General features: G+C 61.6%; 1 protein-coding gene across 4 annotated transcripts in view; it reads left to right on the forward strand.

The window, feature by feature from the left end:
• Positions 1-5,531: 5,531 nt before the first annotated feature.
• The window catches only part of MYRF (myelin regulatory factor), a 33,159-nt gene continuing 19,152 nt past the window's right edge, over positions 5,532-19,538 (forward strand). For 2 of the 4 annotated variants that reach the window (XM_067037452.1, XM_067037454.1), the window contains exons 1-3: positions 5,532-5,689; positions 17,846-17,933; positions 18,134-18,397. In XM_067037452.1, the coding sequence (XP_066893553.1) occupies positions 5,644-5,689; positions 17,846-17,933; positions 18,134-18,397 (398 nt within the window). In that variant the 5' untranslated portion in view covers positions 5,532-5,643. The remainder of the gene's footprint in view (positions 5,690-17,845; positions 17,934-18,133; positions 18,398-19,538) is intronic. The other 2 variants (XM_067037455.1, XM_067037456.1) reach the window with 2 other exon arrangements.

The following is a 19,538-nucleotide window of genomic DNA, read 5'->3' on the forward strand; positions in this document are numbered from 1 at the left end:
AAAAAAAAAAAAAAAAAAAAAATAAGACAAATCATAAACCAGAGTAGAGTTCCAACAGGCACCCCAGCCCGTAGCAGGGAGACTTGGGGTCTGGCCTTTTAACTCCTCCTCCCTCCACCAGGGTGGGCCTGGGATCTCTGAGGGGGCGTGGTACCCACCCATGCCCAGGACTGAGCCATCAGGGACAGACCCCCCCACCCCCAAGGCTGCAGCCACACAGGGTTACAGGCTTGGGGCTGGGGCAGGCTCGGACTCAGCCCTGGACGCTCCAGGGTCAGCCCACATCTCACACGCCCCCTCCCCCCCCCCCCCTGCAGGATGGGCCCGCTGCGTGTCTCTCCCTTCCTCTGCACACCACACTTGGGGGGTCTGAGCCATCCCCCTCAGCCCAGCTCGGCTCAGACCGACCCCCCACTCTGTCCCCCAGACCTGCAGCACAAGGTTTCCCGGCCGTACGCTGGCCTGTCCTCCCAGGGGCCCGGGCGACCTCCATATGCAATGGGTAGTGAGCAGCTGGGCCCCGCAGATACTCGTGCACTGTACGTGCCATTCTCCCATGACTTTTTTTGTACTTAATGTATGAAAGATCCAAACTAATATTGCTGTAAAAAGGAGAGACAAATTAATATAGCTTATTCTATAAATATATCTGTATATAAAGTTTTCTGTATATTGTATAGAGCTGTGTATAAACTGGATGTAGAAGCACACTGGCCGCCTTGAGTGACCTCTCTTCCCCGCAGGTGGGGTGGAGGCTGGGTCTGTGTGGCAGATTGGCGGGGGGGACCTCTGCGGTTGGCTGTCACCGCTGCCGATGCCCTGGTCCGGGACCACACTTTGAGTCGCAGTGAGAGAGAGACCAGAAGACCCTCAGGGCCCCATTTGAATGGGGGGCAGCTCCTTGTTGAACCCTACCTGCGTGAGGTGCGTGCCAGGGGCTCCGTCTGACCTCATTAGGGCCTTGAAAGATGGGGCTTCTTGGCCCCTTCTCCCTGAGGGATCTGGGGCTCTGAGAGGGTAAGTAAACTGCCCAAGACCACAGAGGTAGTGATGGGGTACCAGGCAGGTCTGACAGTGCCTGCCCCTTCCCCCCAGTGCTGACAGCCAGGGTGGGGTGAGGGCACTAACACTCCCTGGCCGGGTAGCGCTGGAATGCAGGGCCCCCCTGGAAGTCTTCGCTGAGGGCTTCTCTAGGAGGGTGCAAAAGACCTGGCCAGGCCCAGGGCACCCCAGGGACGCCCTCCCAGCCTGGCCCCAGGACAGGGAGGCCCGGCGAGTGGCTGCAAGGCCACGGTGGGCAGGCAGCTGGGCCTCCAGCCAGCCCCGTGCCCGGGCCTGCCCCCCTCCACGCAGCAGATGGCGCTGTTCCTCCAGCCAGTCCCAACCGGACCTACGCCGCGCGGCCCAGGCACTGACCCAGCCGAGTTGTGACCGGACCTTGACCTTCCCCTCCCCACACTGCCCACCTCCCAGCCCTGAGTCCAGAGTGGGGGGTTGGAGGGGATGACAGAACGGTTCTGTCTTCGCCCAGGCCTCTTTGAACGGAAGAAATGGAGGCTACATGAGGGTGGAAAGTTGCTCAAGGTCACTCAAGCCTGGGGACGGATCTAGGACCAGAATCCAGGCCTCCAGGCCAGGACTCCGGCCTCCACCCTCGCCTCATGGTTTTCAGAGGTTCTTCACACCCTGTAGTCTCATCTGGTGTGCATATTATCCTATCTAATTAGTGGAGCAGAGGCAGAAGAAGCTGAGGACCAGAGAGGTTCTGTGACTTGCCTAAGGTCACACAGCCAGAGCGAGGAATGGGGAGGGCCCCTCGTGAGGAGCAATTCCGGGGAGGGCTGGAGCAGCGCTTTGCCTCCCAGACCCTCGGATGTCCCCTTCCGAGGAGGTGGGAGAGAGGTTACCCTGCAGGGTCCCCAGCCTCGCTGACTCCCTGGGTTCACACCCACCACCCTTTGGGCCCTCCTCTCTTCCTCTGCAAAATGGGCGGATGCCAGGGCTGCGTGGGCCCAGGGGAGGCCTGGAGTGCTGCGGTAGGGAGGGTTCTGTCCACAGAACCCCACCCTCTCCTGGGCTGGCCTCCAGCCCGTTACTCATTAACCCTCAAGTCCCTGCCCCCCTTTTCCCAGGGCTGCCTGCTGAGCTGCTGGCTCCTCCTGGCCCTCAAAGGCCAGCACTGGGCACTGGAAACTGACCTGGAATCGGAGAAGACACCATTTATCAATCACTTCCCTGGTACTTTACCTACACCGTGAGGTGGGGAAAACGGGCGGATTTAGAGATGAGGCCTCCAAGGACCAGAGGACAGGGCTTGGAGAATGGCTGGGCCAGCCCACAGGGACAGCCATGTCTGCCCGGCCAGGACTGAAATCTCGGTCCCTCACTCACGTGGCTTGGTGGGGAGGGGGTACCAATGGGGACCCCTCTCCGTGGAGGAGCCCCTCAAGGTACTGATTGTGCAAGGCTCCCTGGGGCTCCCTCACCAGTCTCCACCTCCTTCATTACGGATTCGGGGGTGGCAGCCTCGACTCTTAGCTGGGCCCCGGAGTCTGGGACCTTTCAGCCACCCTTCCCCCCAGCCCAGAGATGAAGATCCCTGGGGACCGTTGCTCCTCTGCTCAGTGGCCCAGTGGTGTCAGGGGAGACGGCAGGGCTAGAACCTCCGAGCAAGGCCAGCTCCCACGGGATTAACAGGAGGCTGCATCCCACCCCGCTCAACTTCAGGGCTGATCCAGAGACACAGTAATGCAGCCTGCGAAGTTGGGTGTTGGGAACAAAAGATGCCTAGCCCACCCACCCATGGCAAGGGCAACGCATAGCTCATTGGGATGGCCCTCTGATGGAGTACTTTTTGGTACCCAGTGGGATGTGGCAGAAAGACCTGCTGGTGGGGGAGGCTTCTAAAGAAGCCGGTTTTCCAGCCAGTCCTGGGCAACTGCTAAAATAAATTCATTTTTAAATATCACACAGCGTAGGCGGTGTCCACAGGCAGGCCTGACCCGGGTGTGGGAGGGGGCAGAGCAGAGAATAACAATTGTCTTAAGGGAGGCTGCAGAGGGAGAAAAACCTCTGGGGTGTATCAGCTGGAAAAGAATAGGCGTCTCAGTGTGGCCCTCTCCCCCCCGCTTGGCCCGGCCCCTGCGGGGGGGCAGCACTGGTCAGCACACACAGCTGGGGCCTCCAGCAAAATCCCATTCTATATATCTAAGAGCAACAGCTCGGAGTGCGGCCCCTGGGGGACAAAACCTCATTGTGAGGCGCCCGCCAGCCTGGGCGTCCCCTCCCCCAGCCCCAGAACTGTCGTGGCATTGACCCTCCTCGGCGGGCCACCACAGGCCTGCTGACTGGGCCACATCTGGGGCTCAGGCCCTGGCCGTCCCTCCCCCGTGGCTGGCCGCTGGGGAGAGGGAGGGTGGCCTGGGAGGAAGCCGCTTTGCAGGCTCTCACCCCCACCCCTACCAGGCAGCCCAACTCGTACCTGGGGGGCCACTGGTGGGCAGAGTTGAGAGCTCTGGGCTGGCTAGGCTGGCATCTTGATCTGCCAGTGAGTCCTCCCCCCCGCCAAGGGCCTCAGTTTCAGTTTTGTCTTCTGTCAAACAGTTCTGGGGTGGGATGGGTTTTTCCAGCTCTAACCTGCTGTGTCTGAGGAGCCAGGGAGGCTGTGAGCTGAGCCACTCTGTGGTGAGATGATTTGCTGGGTCTGGGATTCCAGAATTCTCTGCTGCCAAGGTTTCAGAGGTCTAGGATTCTGCAGTGTGAAGCGGCCACCGTCCATTCATTCACCACATATTTATTGAGCACCTACTGTGTGCCAGATAGTGTTCTTGGTACTGAAGCTAGAGCAGTCACCAAGCCAGAAAAATCCCTTACACTCATAGAGCTTCCATTCTTGAGCGAGGAGAAGGATAATAACAAAGAGTAGATACAACTCTTTTATGTGGGAAGAAAGAAAGACCTAGGTAGGGCGAATTGCTTTCAATAGGATGGTCAGTGAGGTGACGAGTGAGCTGATTCCTGACTACTACAAAGGAACCAGGCCTGTGGGATCAACATTGCAGACAGGCGGAACAGCATGTTCCAAGGCCCTGTGGCAGGGAAGTCCCTGGTGGTCCAGTGATTAGGACTCCACGCTTCTACTGCAGGGGGCACGGGTTCGATCCCTAGTCAGGGAAATAAGATCCTGCATGCTGTGTGGCCAAAAGAAAAAAAAATCAAGGCCCCGCAGCAGGTGTGGGTCTGGCATATGTGAGTGATGGCAAGGAGGCCTTTTGGTGGCTGTGACTTAGCGAGCAATGGAGAGAAAAATAGGAGCTGAGATCAGCGGTACAGGCAGGGGCAGGTCACACAAGGCCTTGGAAACCAGGGCGGGAGTTTAGATATTGTTGTTTAAATGTTTATTGAAGTATAGTTGGTTTACAGTGTTGTGTTAGTTTCTGCTGTACAGCAAAGTGAATCAGTTATACATATATAATGCCATTTGCAGCAACACGGATGGACCTAGATATTGTTTTGAGTGCAAAGGGAAAGCACAGAGTTTAGCAAAGAAGTGACATGTTCTGATTTACATTTTAAAAAGAGAAATTTGGGAGGATGATAGAGGAGATTGGGTGGGGAGAGAGGGTGTGCAGTTAGGCAGAGAAGAGATGAGGGGGCACTCACAGGGATGGAGGCAGAGGGACAAGTCTGGTGGACTCACTCAGGACCCTCTCAGATGATTGAGGGGGGAGTTTCCCAGGTCAGCCAGGATCTGGCACTGATGCTGCCTTTGATGCTAATTACTTGGGAACCCTTCGACCTGCACTGTTCAATGCCGCAGCCACACATATCTATTTAAATTTGAACTAATTAAAATTAACTAAAATTGGGAAGTCAGTTTCTCAGTCTCAACAGCCACATTTCAAGTACTCAGTAGCCACATGTGGCCGGCGGCGACCATGCTGGACAACGCAGAGAGCATTTCCACCGTCACGGAAGGTTACACGGGACAGACTTCCTCAGACGGTACTGAACTTCACTGAGCCTCAGTTTCCTCATCTGTAAAATGCGCATAATAGTTTCTCCTTTCTAGGGTACCTGAGATGACAACGTGAGATAACCCCTGTAGAGCGCTCACTGTGGGCCTGGCACATAACAAATATTCGAGAAATGCAAGTTGTTATTATTATTATTGCTGAGAAGGGGGGTGGATAAAGGAGCGGAAACGGGGGATGCCTCTGAGGTTTGGTTCTGAAAATCTAAGATTCAGAAGCCCGCTATCTTCCCCTGCCCAAGGGGCGGCCGAGGACTGCGGGGGCCCTGCCCTCCCGGCATAGAGGCTGGGCCGCCCCTCCACCCCCAAAGCTGGTTAGGACCCCGCGCCGAACGCCCCCTGGAGGAGCCCCGCGCGTCCTGCCCGCGGCGGGGCCGCGGCGCGGGGATGGGGAGGGCCGGCAGGGGGCGCTGCGCGCGGCGGGCGGGCGGGGCGCGTGGGGCGGGCAGGGGCTGGGCCAGTGCCGCGCGGGGGGCGAGCGCAGCGGCGGGCCGGGCGGGACCGCAGCCGGAGCCGAGCCGGGACTGTCGCGCGGGCCGCGCCGGCGATGCCGCGCCCCCGGGCCGGGCTGTAGCGGGGCCGGGGTGAAGTGTACGCGGCGCAGGCCGGACATGGAGGTGGTGGACGAGACGGAGGCGCTGCAGCGCTTCTTCGAAGGTGAGGCACCGCGGGCTGGCTGGGGCGGCGACCCTCTCGCGCTGGGAACCCGCAGCCGATCTCCCCGGGGACTGGGACCCCCGACTGTGCTTTCATCAAGCTGGGACCCCCCCCGACCCCCCGCCAGGAACGCCTCCTCTGGGCTGGGGCCCTCCTCTGTCTCCTGGAGGTTACTACCCACCTCCGCTGAAGTTGGGCTCCCCACTCCCCGTCCCCCAACACACAACTTCCTTGGAGCTGTATTCCTTTGCCTGCTCGGTCCTCCTTCATGCCTTCCAGGACGTGTAGTCCCCCCTAAATTCTGACACCTCCCACCCCCAGCGCACTTCCCGATGCCGGGTGTGCTTCCCTGGGACCCCATCCAGGTTGGGGCCCCCAGCATGCCTTCTAGGACCTTCCATGCCTCATAGGCTGGCACCCCAGCATGCCTCCCAGAGACTGGGACCCCCGCCTAGGGACCCAGGCACCCTGTGTGCCTTTCAGGTTGGCACCCTACCCCCAGCCTGACTCCTGCCCCCAGCGCCTCCCCACCAGTGCTTCCCTGAGACAGGGACCCCCTTCAAGACTGTCACCCACCTTCCACAAGGCTGTTCCCTCCCCCACGGCTGAACTTCCCCTTGAAGCAGCTATCTCTCCCCTACTTAGGGCTGGGAACCCCTCCCCAGCATTCCTCTGTGGGCTGGATTTCCCCACCTCCCACCCTGGAATACTCTCGTTGGTTCTGGAACCTTCTTGAAGTTGGCATCCCCCCGTTAGCCACCTCCGCACTCCGAGACCCTCCCAAAGCTGTGAACCGCATCCTGCAAGCTCTGTGTGGCTCCTCGGGGCTGTTTCGCTCACACCTGTCCCTGGAGCTATGCCTCCTCTGGCTGTGCCCCCATCCCAGGAGTGACCTCATCCCCTCACCTTGACCCTGATAGGACCCTCCCCAGGGCTGGGATCTACACACACCCTACAATATTTTCTTCTACCCTCTCCCCGCTCCTGGCCAGTGGTTTTGGGGGTCTGCTCCTACATCTCACCCACTCCCCTTTCCTGAGTAGTCTCTGCCCATTGAGGCTGTCCCCCTCTTGGGTTCTGGGTTCAGAAGGGATGAGACAGAGTGTGGGAGGGCGTGCAGAGGTGCAGGCTGACATCTCCCTGCTTCTCAGGCCCTCACTGGAACATCCAGCCAGACCCTCTGGGTGCTTTTGTGTCCCTCTCCACCAACCTCGGTAGCCCAGCCTCTGCCCCCACCCTCCCCCTAGTCCCTAAGTCCATATCCTGCACCTCAGTGCCTTCAGAACCCAACACTCAATGATCCAGAACCTTCCATTAGTGTGAACCTGCCCATGGCGAGGCGCGGGTGGCCCACGGGGCACACTGTGCTGCAGCTGTTGGGCCACAGGGCAGGGAATTAGGGTCCAAGCTTCAAGCCCAGTGCCCAGAGCCCTTTGGAGTCCCATGAGGCAGCAAGGAAGGCCTTTCTTTGACTTAGTTTCTCCCTGTCTGTCTCCCGGCGGGGGGTGGGAGCCTTTGTCCACTCTGCTTGCTGAACAGCCCAGGTAAGGGCATCCCCAAGGCTGAGGCCTCCCCACTCCAGGATTCTGGACACCCCCAGAATCCAAGAAATCAGGTTTGGACTAGATGAAGTGGTTGATCCTCAGGTAGTTGGGCCATTTGAGGGTCCTAGGCGTTTCCCCATCAGTCCCAGGGTCTCTTGTTCTCCCCAGATCCTTTTCCTCCTTTAAGAGCCTTGAGGGGCCTTATGAGGGCTGGGGGCTCTGGGGAGGTAGGAAGGGGACACTAGTCCTTGCTTGGGGGCCACTATTTTGGGGGTGCCCGGAGCCCGCCGGACATCCCAGGTGACTCACAGACCAGGCCCCCTTGCTTCCTGCAGAAATCCCTGGGCCTCCTTCCCCCAGGACCCTGGGCCTGGGCAGAGGGGCGGGCCTGGCTGGCCCAGGCTCCCTGTCTCCTGAGCCAAACTTTCCCTCCTGGCCGTGGGCAGGGGGTGGGGGTGGGGGTGGGGCCTGACGCCACAGCTCAGCCATGCGGCCCGGCCTGGCTGGCCTGGCGGGGAGGCTGCGCTGCTCCCTCCAGAGAGATAAGAGCAGACTCAAGAATGTCTGTGGAGGGAGCCAGGGGCTGGAGAAGTGCTCCCAGAGCCTGAGATGGGGGGAAGGTGGGGCGGGCGCTGAGGGCTGGGGTCTCCAGGGCCACTTGGGGGGGAAGGCCTGGCCAGGAATCCTGTGGGCAGCGGCATGTGGGGGACGCAGTGGGGGTGTTAGGGCGCCCCTGGGCAGGGGCGTTGCTGAGTGTGCTTTCGAGTGGAAGTACAGCGGTGCTTTTGCGCACGTGGATGTATTTCCCAGGAGGAGGGAGGGGAAGCGATGCATGCTTCGCACTTGGGGCTGGGGACACCTGAGCGCTCATCCTGGGTCCCGCTTGGCCTTGGTCACTCGCTAGGACAGTGGGTACGGCGGGCAGGGTCTGTGCTTTCAGCTCTGGACTTGGAGGTGGGAAAGGGCTTGGCTGAAGGGGGCAGGGCGTGCCCAGGCCCCTCGTGTGACAGGGCCCGCTCTCCAGGCACACCAAGCATATGCCCTGGGTCCTGCCTGGTCCTGTGCGGTGGGTCTGGCTGTACCCTGCCTCAGGCTGGTGGGCTGGAAGCTAAGGCGCTTTGGGCCTCAGGTGGGAGGCTGGGACAGGGCGGCCCCCTCGAGGCTGGTACAGCCGGGCCCCCGTGACTGCCCTGCTAATCCCCTAGAGGGAGGCTGCGGCCGCCCAGATCGGCGGGCACAGGGCCTGCAGAGAGGGGACCCTCCGGGCAGGATGCACTGGCTCCCAGCAGGTAACCGGGGCACAGTGGCAGGTGTTCTCCTCATCACCTTGACCGGCTGGGGCCTTGGACTCCCAGAGCCCGTCAGGGACAGGGCGAGGCGACATCAGAGGATCCCTATAGGACTTTAGAGGTTCTGGTGCAGACTTAGCCACTGAGAGCTGCATGACCGTGTGCAGAGCTCTTGCCCTCGCTGGGCCCCTTTTCCTCACCTGCAAGACAGGAGTGGGTGGCAGAGCAGGTCCTGATGATGCCCTCGGCTGGGCCTCGTCCTCCAGCCCTGGGGAAGAGGGACGTTTTAGGAGGCGGAGGGTGCTGGCCCCTGGCTCCGGGGGCACACGGGGCACGAGTGAGTAGCGATCAGCACTCAGGAAGCCGGTGGATGTGGAGGAAGCGACTGAGGGAAGCTGGGCTGGAAGGGCCACCGAGAGGTTGGGGGACCTCCCTTGGCCTCTAGAGCCCCGCCAGGGCTGCAGGTGGGAACTGGGTTTTCACTCCTTCCACACCTGATGGGTGCCTTGGCCTGGTGACTTTCTTTCTCTGGCCTCATGTCCCCTCCTCGGGTAGGCAGGTGCGCTGGACCAGATCAGGGACTTCCAATGTGATTCTTTTTAGCCACCAAGCAAAGACAAACTCCTGGCCTCCGAATAGGACATATGCACTGGACACAGGGCAGATGGGCTCCTCACAGACCCCAGACGCCAGATCCTGGTTTGAAAGCCACCCTTCCCCAGCTCTGGGGTGTGGGAGGGGAGCGGTGGCATTGGCCCCCTTTCCCAGGGTCCAAGACGGCGGCTCTGAGAGAAGGGAGTTAGCCAGCGTGAGCCAGGGCTGACACCCACGCCTCAGCACACCCCTCTGCCACCAGGGCCTTGGGGGAGGGAGGGTGGCCTTCTTATGGGGACGAGCATCTCTGCCTCCAGAGGGCAGGAGGAGGCCCCAGGAGGAGACCACCTGACCGCTTGTGGGAGAGGACGCCCACCCTGGACAGGAATCTGGGGCTGAGGCGCGGTGTGCGATGGGCTGGCACTGTGCCTTGTGTCCGCCTGTCTGTCTGCAGTGCGACCAGGGAGTAAGTGGATGGGGGAGACCGCCAGGCCCCCGACTCTCAAGGGGATGAGACGGGGGGCCTCTTGGGTCCACCCAGAGCCCCCCGGAGGACTCCTGTCCCAGCCCCACCTCCCAAGGTCCTGACTCCAGCTGGAGGGGAAGTGGTAGCCAGGGGTCTGACTCATTGCCCTGTCCCCAGCACGCAGCGCAGGGTCACACGGGGTGGGAGGGGGGCAGGAAATGTTCCCAAGGAATGGAAGCAACAATGACTGTGTGAACAGAGGCGGGGTGGGGGGCGCACCCCGGGAAGCTGACTCTCTGTGAGGGCCTGGCTCGGTACAGGGGAGCGGAGCCGGCTGCTTCCAACCTGCTGGCCTCAGGGCCTCTCCGGAGTCTGGGGGCCTGGGCGGAGTACCCCTGGGGGTCTTAGGCAGAGCCAAGCGGGGTGTCTGGGGGCAAGACAGGCTGCTCTGGGCAGCCCCCGCTCCCTGACTCCCAAGGGCCTACAGGACTGGGGGGCCCTGGCAGCAGAGGCTGCTGGGTAACAGCCCGGCAGGGCCGCTGATTGGCTGCTGCCCTTGGACTTTGCCCACTCGATAAGGACGGGGAGAAGAAATCATTAACTGAATTATTAAACAGGGATGGCCCCGCCCCACCCAGGCTGCCTGCCCTTTTTTCCCACCTTCTTCCTCCTCACGGCCCCCTCCCCTGGGCCTCAGTTTTCCTCACAGCCTGGATGTGTGTATGGGGGGCCTCCCCTCTCCCCTCCGTCTGCAGCCCCTGCTGCCACCGTGTGGGGCAGCCCCTCGGGTCTGTGTCGGTCCTGTGCACTCCCTGGGGTGGGCTGAGGGTCGGTCCCTAGCTCTGCCGCTTACCCGCGGTCCTTCTCCTGGGCCTATCACTGCACCTCTTTGTGCCTCCGTTTTCCCATCTGTAGAATGGGAATACAGTCGCAGTAGGAGTACCTGCCTCTCGGGGTTTCCGTGGGGGTAAAAGGGCCTTGAGCGGGGCCTCGTGCAGTGCCCGGCCCGGTTCCACCCCATGAATGTCAGCCTGGATTGTGATTATTCTCCCCTGGGAGGCTTACAACAGGTATTATGCTCCCCACTTGGAGGATTTTTTGGTCCAGGGGGAGGTCGGTGCCCCCAAGCTTGGGCTGGGGCCTGTGGCTGGCGCTGTGTGCCTTGGGAAAGCCCCTCACCCTCTCTGGGCTACTTATTCCAGGGAGGAGCACACTCGGTACTCAGGAGCTCTGCTCCAGGACAGGTCTGGCCCTGCCTGGTCCTGACGCCTGCTCCAGCTGGGCCTGCCCCGCCCTCTACCCCAGAGGTGCGGAACTTGGCCCTTGGGCAGGTGGCAGGGGGAAGGGGCTTGACTGTCCTCTGTCTTGGCCTGCCACACCCAGGCCGGAGGTTTTCGCCTGTGGTGTCTCCCGGGAGTCCTGGGCCTCCGTGGAAGTGCGGGTGGTGTCCCCTCACTTCCGAGAGGGGGCTGCGGAGGCAGGAGGGGAAGGCGATGGGTCAGGCTCACTCAGGGCGGCCACGGCAGAGCTGGGCTGGGATCCCAGGTCTCCCGACCCCTCACAGTTGGGTGCTAGCTTGGAGAGGGGAGGGAGGGAGCCTCTCCTCCTTCCGTGCTGAGGGTCCTGACCCACCACCGGTGGCTGTGCTGGGTGACTGCCGTCCGGCCCCTTGACCTCTCTGGGCCTCAGAGCCCTCACTCAGATGATCTAGGTTGTGTGACATAAGCAGTGAGACCCCAAGAGTGCCAAGGCCTGGAGTGGGAGGGACGGAAGTTGGGTCCTGAGCCCCCACTGGCCTGGACTATGCACAGGGGGCTTCAGGGCTTCCCGGCCTCCCCCTGACTCCAGGCTGCATCAGTGCGAAAGTTTTCCCTCCATCTGACCTAGATCCCTCCAGCCCCCCCATTGCACAACCGCAGCCTCTGTCTCTCTGAGGAGCTTGGGGACCCTCCCTCACTCCCCTCTTCATCATCTCAGTCCCCTGTGCTCTCTTCTCCCCCCATGGTTCTCCCTCCTGGGGTCTGTGGCCTTGGTGGGGGGTGGGGGGCAGTCCCCATCCCCTGCTTTGCTAACTTGGAGGGGGCTGCCTTTGGCGGTGGAGTTTGGGATCTGTGACACCGGGTTCGCTCAGCCGGACTGGCTCCACCTAGAGCTGACGGGGAGGTGTGCTGGCCTGGGCGGGCCGTTGGGTCAGTGAGCATTGGTAGGCACAAGTGTAGAAGTCTGTGAGGTGTGCTGAGATGTGAACGTGCCTCAGGGCCTTTGCAGTGCCTCCCCACTGCCTGGAATGCGCCTCCCAGACGTCCGCGTGGCTCACCTCCTTGTATCTTTGCTCTGTGAAGCCCTCCCTGCTACCCTGTTTGGAATTGCAACTCTTCCCCACCCTCCTGGCACCCCAACCCTTCTCCCTGCTTCATTGTCTCCGTAGCATTTGTCACCTTCTAAAATGCTGCGGATTTTACCCATGTAGCTTGTCGTCTGACTCTGCATCCAGAACGTCAGCTCCATGTAGGCAGTAGGTTTTGTCTGTTTACTGCTTTATCTCCAGAGCCTAGAATTGTGCCTGATACACAGTAGCTGCTCAGTAAATCATTGTGTGAATGAATGAATGGGCACACTCGGAGCATGCTGGCGTGTGCATGTGTGTGTCAGTGTGCGGGGGGTGTGCCCCTGTATATGTGTATCTTCGGATGTACGCTGCCATGTGCCTGCCAGTGGATATGTGCCTGGGAGTGGGCCCTTGTGTATGCACGTGCCTGTGGGGCGTGCTGGTGTATGAACACAGGGGGGCATGGGTAACCCTGGTAGAGACCTGCTCTCACCCCAAGCTGCAGGGTCTCTGCCCTGCCTCTGTGGGGAGGGGCCTTCCCCAGCCTGCCCGGCTTGGTTCCTGGGGGAGAGGGCTGGGGGCCCCCAGAGCAAACTGGAGATCCCTAGGGACCAGTGTGGGTTCCCTAAGAAGAGGCCACAACTGCTGGGCCCGGCTCTGTTGGACCTGGCTTGGGAGCATCTTCAGGCTGTGAGTTCAGCCTTGTGTGGACCTGAGGACAGGGTGGCAGCTGTGTGGGGACTAGGGGAGGACATAGCTCTAGACCAGGGGTGGCTAAAGATTCCAGGTCCCCTGGAGGATCTGGGTCTCTGCAGGCAGGAGGCAGGGCTCTACCGCATTTGGGGCAAGAAGTTGAGAGGGAACAAAGACAACCATGGATCAGACTTAAGGACCTGAAGGCAGTGACTCCAGAGCTGCGTCCTTGTCATTCAGCCCCAAGATAATTGGGGATTAGAGGCAGAGTTGCAAAGCGTAGCTTGCAGAATCAAGCATCTGGCCTGAAGGCATGTTGAGTGAGAAGGCTCTGGTCACAATTGGAAGCCTGAAGTGGTTGTCACATTAATCATAGATCATATTAATAAAGATAGACAGTCCAAACCAAGGGAGGTGAGAGCCCTCTGTGCCCTGTCCCAGTGTGAACTAGTCTGGTGCAAGTTGATCAGCTCAGTCAATATTGGGAAATGAGCCTCAGCACTGGGGGCCCTCTGTGACTGGGGTGACTGAGGAGGGACCGGCAGGACAGGCAGGCAGTCACAGAAGGCTTACGCACTGGGGAGGGGATGGCTAGAGCCAAATCCTGGAGGCTGGACCGTGCCATGAGTGTGCCAGAATAACATCATGGCACAGGTTGTACCTGGGCAGGAAAGGAGATGGGAGTCCCGAGAGAGATGGAAACAGAGCAATTTGAGGAATGGCCTTCTAGGGGTGAGGAGCTTTCCCACCATCTCGCTGAAAACTCACGACCACCCCGTGATGCAGGGATCTCCTTCGCTTGAGAGAGAAGGGAACTGAGGCACGGGGAGGTCAGGTCACTTGCCAACGGTCATGCAGCAATGGAGGGGGACCCGCGTTAGCAACCAGGCCTCTTTGACCCCAGGGGTCCCTCAGGGCATTATGGGGATGCCAAGGTGGGCGGCCCCCTGACCACTGCTACCCCGGCCCAGCCATTGCCTGGAGGCAAGATGCCCCTCAGATTCAGATGCCTGGAGTGGACACTCAACAGCAGGGGGACAGACCTGTGTCCTGTTAGCCCCAGGTTCAGATCAGCTAGGCCTGGCCGGCATCCTTAGGCCACGGCCTGCCCTGCCCACGGCCACGTGGCCGACGGGATTTCCGCCATGTTTGGGGCATGAATTGACAAGTGCCCCATTGACGGTTGAGGGGGAGGGTGTGGGCAGGGCACAAGCCTCCCACTGTGCCGGGTCCCCACCCTCCCCCGTTCCCCGGGACAATGGCCGAGACTCAGCCAGTGGCCACAGCTGGTTGGGGGGGGGGGCGCGGCATGAGCACGAGGGGGCAGGAGGGGCAGGGTCCAGGGTGGAGGACCACCTGGGCCCCCACGCGCCCTCATCCCGCACCTGGCTTGTGTCCCCTCGGTTCCTCTTCTGCCTAGCTGGGTGGCCTTAAAGGGAGGAGGAGAGAGGAGGGGAGGGGCTTCCTTCCCACAGCCCCCTCCCGCCTGCCTGGGAAGGAGCAGTGTCTGGCTCCTGTTAGAAGCAGGTAATAAAGGGCCTAATTAATGAGGAGCAGCTGGGGTGCATAGCTCAGCAGGGCAGGGGCGGTGCCTGGAGGGGCCCTGTCTAGCCCTGGACCCTGACCACCATGCCGGGCGGCACGGGACCTGCCAGACTCAGGCAGGCCTGGTCCCAGCGTCCCGCTTGCCACTTGGGCTCATTCAGCCCGTGAACATTGATCGGGTGCCTGCGGCGTGCTTAGATGCTCACACCGCTGAGGGACAAAACGGGGCAGGACTCACGGCCCAGCTGCCGCACCTCTAAGCTACGGGAGAGGCGTTTATCCTCTCTGAGCCGCGGTTTCCTCATCTGTGAAACGGGGAACGAGAAAACCACCTACTCCGTAGGGTTGTTATGGGAATTAGATAGGAGCCGCATAAAGCGGGTGGCGTGGCCGGGCAGAGTGACCGCTCGGTGAGTGTGTGCCGTGGGCAGTGGGCGGGCAGAGCACTGATTCTTCCCCCGAGGTGGGTGCTGGGCAGGAGCGCAAAGAGCCTGACGAGAAAGCAGAAAGGAGGCGGCTCAGGAGGATGCGGGAGTCCGACGTGGTCTCTCGGAGGAACTTAAGCCAAAACCTAAAGAGTCACGAGGAAGGGCAACAGCGTGAGGGAACAGCATGTGCAAAGGCCCTGAGGTGCAAGGGGGTGTTTGTCCCAGGATGGAATGAGGCGGGGGCTGGACTGTGGAGAGTTGCAGGGAGGGGCCCTGGGGCAGGAGCGGGGGTCAGCCACGGGGGCAGGCAGGGGGTCAACCGCACCAGGCCTTGGACGGAAGAGGGTTCTGGTTATCCCGAGCAATGGGAAGTTGAAGGGTCTGGGGAGAGGGAGGGCACGGATGCTGGTCTGTGACCTGGCGGTGCCACCTTCGGGCTGTGGGACCTTGGGCAGCCTCCCCACCTCCCAGGGAGGTCTTGAGAATCAACATGAGACACTCTTAGCTTCCTTCCTGACGGGTATCTGCTGCTGCTCAACAGTGTTCCAGAATGTTCCAGAGTTCTTTGGGGAGCAGTGGGGGAGGGGGCCCTGCCTTTCTCCTGGGTTCCTGGGGGCTCTGCCCCAGCCTCAGGAGTCCCTGGGCTCCTGCAAGTCCCCACTCCCCCCTGTCCCGCTGGAACGTTGGGTTAGAGATCTGCAGTGTGGTTCCTGGGATAGGCGGGGGCATCTCCTGGGTGGCTGGACCCTTTGGGACGGGCAGTGAGGACTCCCAGAGAAAGAGGAGGTGTGGGGTCAGTGTTCCTCAGGAGGCCCACCAACCCCCCAAACCTCATACTTCTCTCCCACCCACTGGCCCACCCCCACCCTGCCCCAGTGGCTCTCCCCTCCCTCCTCCATCCTCCCGTCCGCCCGGCCCCTGGCACCGAGGGTCTCTCCTCCCCCCAACCACATCTGGTTCTTGTTAGGGTCTCCCAAGATGCCTCTGGCTGAGGCACCCCCCATCCCGGGGGAGGTAGGCAGGAGGATTAGGGGTGATTAGGAGTGCTCCTGGCCGGGGAGGTGGGGGGGAGGAGGGGGCCTGGCCTGTTATAAATAGCAGCACCGTGACTCTATCACCCCATCATTCACTGTGGATTCCAAGTTCAGTCTCAAAACCCTGCAGCTTCAGCAGCCAAGGTGGGAGTGACGCTCCAGTACCGCCTCCCTCCCCATCTCCTGTGCCTGGTCCTCCCTCAGGACCACCCGCTCCCCCTCATCCAGCGGGGCAGCCCAGGATGGCTGGGAAGCCTCAGCGACCATCAACTACACTTTCCCTCTTGGAGTCAGGCCCCTGCACTTGAGTTTGGCTTCTCCTTGCTGTGTTGCCTTGGGCAAGAGGCTTGACTTCTCTGAGCAAAGGGGATGATGCTAATAAGAAACAGCAAGTCTGCAGGGGCCATTGGGAGGTAAACCCATAAAGCACTTAGGATAGTGCTGGGGCCTGGCAGGCACTCTGTCCGTGTGAGCGACCGTCATCGTCACCGTTACGGGTTGGGAGAATTATGTCACAGTGCACAGGAAGAGCCTGCAGGATGCCTTACGTGTAATAAACTCCTATGATTATTAATGTTCTCGGCTCTGAAAGTGCCTGGCACACAGCAGGCGCTCAATAAATGGGACCTTCGGTTAACAGGGAAGGACGGGGTGGGGGTCCTAGAACCTCGGCATGCAGCCTGGTCATTCCCAGCTTGAGAAGCTCCCCTTGCCCTGGGCGGCCATTGGCGGTGCTTGGTGGGTGTCCCTTGTTCCTGGCTGGGTGAGTCCGGTGCGGGGGGCCAGCAGGAGGGCCTGTCCCAGGCAGCGCGTGACTCCTAGGAGGGCTTAGCCACTCATTAATCACCTAAGCGGGGCTCAGCATTCTTGAAATGCCGGCCAGGGCCAGGAAGGGGCCTGGGCTGGGGGTTCCTGGGGACCCCAGGGCTCTGGGGAGTGGGGACAGCCACTCTGTTTGCTGAGCACCCACTGTGTTCCGGGCACTTTACATACCTTAGCTTGTTTCATCCTCAGAACAACCCTGTAAAGTGTTAGCTGTTCATGTCCCCATTTTACTGAGGCGACTGAGGCTCAGAGAGGGTATGTGACCTGCCCAAGGTCACACAGCAGGGAGTAGGTGAGCTAGGATTTATTACTGGACCTGAGCTCTGTTCCCAGCGTTCACCAGGGGAGGGGGCATGAGGCGCAGACCCCAGACTCAAGGCCTAGGGGCCTGTGGGAGGGGCTCCTCCTGCCTCAGTGGGGCTGGCCAGCCCAGGTCAGCAGTGTGGGTGGGGCCGTCCTCCATTATCGGAGTTGACGCATCTCCCACGTCAGCCCCCTTATCACCCAGCACTCCAGTTCCCCCTGCAAGGTGACCCCGGGAGGGAAAAGGCCAGCGCCTCCCCCTCTCCTTCGCTGCTGATGCCCAAGAGCACTGGGCTGCCTCTTCTGTGGATCCCTCCCGTTGGTGGAGCTGGGGCTAGCGGGGAGGGCCCAGGAGAGGTCAGGCAGAGGAGCAGCGCTCAGGCCACCACCATTCCCTGCCGAACCTCTCTGGGGCTGTTTCCTCCTCTGGGCTCAGCCCTCGATATGGGGGTGATGGGCATACGCAGTGAGGGTGGGCTGGGCACTCCTCACTCCGACCCCTGCTCCCTCTCCACCTGCAGCTGGGGCCTGGGGTTCAGGAGTCTCCCCCAGCCCCATGGGCCCCCCAGGATGTGTGGTCCAGCCCGGCCAGGCCGCCTCCTCCCAGCTGCCCGCAGCTGGGCCATCTGGAACCGCCTCCTGGAGGACAGGGCAGGACAGAGTCAGTGAGTCTGGGTCTGAGTCAGTGAAGGGGGTGGTATCCGCTGGGCACCCGGCTAAATAAAGCGCCTCGTTTGCTCCTCACAGCACCCCGTAAGACGGGGACACGGTTACCCCACTTTATAGACAAGACGAAGGGACTTGCTCATGTCACGAAGCTGGAAAGGAGGATGGAGGGGCAGGAAGCGGCGGGTCTGTCCAGACCTGCACTCTGGGCCGGGCCCCGCCCCTCCTTGCAGAGTCCAACTGGCCTTGTGGACCGAGGGCGGCATCTTCAATACCTCCTGGAGGGGTGTCAGGTGGGGGACGATGAAGGACTCCCCCTCCACGTGGATACACAGCTGGGGAGGGCCCAGCCTGGGGAGAGTTGGCGGGCTGGGCCCAGAGGCCTAGGAGTCTCAGGGAGCCGATCTCTCCCCTCTCTCACGTCCACCCCTCCCCCACAGGCCACGACATCAACGGCGCCCTGGAGCCCTCCAACATAGACACCAGCATCCTGGAGGAGTACATCAGCAAGGAGGACGCCTCTGACCTGTGAGTGGCCCCCGCGGCACCCCAGCCCCTTTGGCCTCCACCTGGGAGGTGTGACGTGGCCCCGCCTCTGAAAGCAGCTCCTTTCCCAACCACTGAGCCCTCTGCAGCGTCCAAGCCGCCCTGCAGGTGGGAGCCCCGGGAGGGGCGGGGTGGAGGGGGGGGGCGCTGGGCTGGCGCTGAGCTTCCGCCCTTCTCCGCAGCTGCTTCCCTGACATCTCTGCTCCAGCCAGTGCGGCCTCCTACCCCCACGGGCAGCCAGCGATCCCCGGCTCCAGCGGGGTCCACCACCTGAGCCCCCCCGGGGGCGGACCCTCCCCGGGTCGCCATGGCCCCCTCCCACCCCCGAACTACAGCGCCCCGCTCAACTGCAACAACAACAACGGCATGGGTGCTGCTCCCAAGCCCTTCCTGGGGGGCTCTGGGCCCCCCATCAAGGCAGAGCCCAAGGCTCCCTATGCCCCCGGGTGAGTGAGGGCAGTGGGGTAGGGTAAGATGCAGAGGCCCAGGCCCAGGCGGCCTGGGGGACCAGTGACTGGGGGCCTGGGCGGTGCCGGCCGAGGCTGGGCAGTGGGGATCGGGCTGCCCTGTGGGTAGGTAAGGTGGCTGGGGGACCAGGGCCAGGCTGAGGAGGCGCTTACGGCTTCGTGCTGAGGCAGTGGACAGCTATGGAGGGTTCTGAGCAGGGCAGTGATGAGGGCTGACCTAAGCGCTAGAAAAATCTCCATCCCCCAGAGCTGTGTGGAGAGTGGCGGGGAGGGAGTGGGACTGGAGGCAGGACTGTTTACGTTCATGGGAGCACCTCTACACGCGTGCAGGCACCCAGGGCACCCAAACCCCTCCCTGCACCAGGCCTACCCAGTCACTCGTGCATTTATAGCTGCTGTTTCCCGCAGCCTCAGGGAGTTGGCCGATGGCGCAGGTGCAGGACCTGAAGTTGGTGCGCATGTTGGGACACTACCCAAACCGGCCCCCCGGGTCCTCCCCGGCTCCTCTCCAAGGAGTCCACGTCAGCGCCTGACCCAAGGGCTCAGCCTGGGCCCGGCTGTGACCCAGGGTTCCAGGTGGCCACCAGCCCAGCCAGACTGCAGGGCAGTCCACAGGCACACGCTTGTGGGGAGAGGCCGGGAGCGCGGGTGTGCTCGGCTCTGCAGAGGGGCTCGGAGAAAGTTCTGGATTCCTCAGGCTCGGGCAGGGGGCAGGTGACCCCATCTCCGGGTGGAAGGATGACAGGGTGCTGGGAGCACAACGCCGGCCAGGCAGCCTGGCTCCATCTCCAGCTCCACCATTTCCAGCCTTCCGGGTGCTAACCCATAACCTCGGCACCCCGGCTGTGAAGTGAGCCCCGAATGCTTCCGCCCCCGCGTGACTGTGGGAGTCAGGGGAGGAAACCCAGAGGAAGTACTAAGGGGACAGTGGCTGTGTCCTGACTTACAGGGGGAGGGCCATGGAGGGGAGCTGGGATGCCAGGCAGGGGTGAGCCATTGCTGCAGGGCAGCTGGTTGCTTGAGGTGCAGAGGCCGTCCCTAAGCCACAGGCCCCGAAGGGCAGGGAGGGAAGGGAACTGACACATAATAAGCACCTGCTGGGTGCCCGCTGCTGTTCTCC

This window comes from Kogia breviceps, chromosome 7 (assembly GCF_026419965.1).
Source record: "Kogia breviceps isolate mKogBre1 chromosome 7, mKogBre1 haplotype 1, whole genome shotgun sequence".
NCBI lineage: Eukaryota > Metazoa > Chordata > Mammalia > Artiodactyla > Physeteridae > Kogia > Kogia breviceps.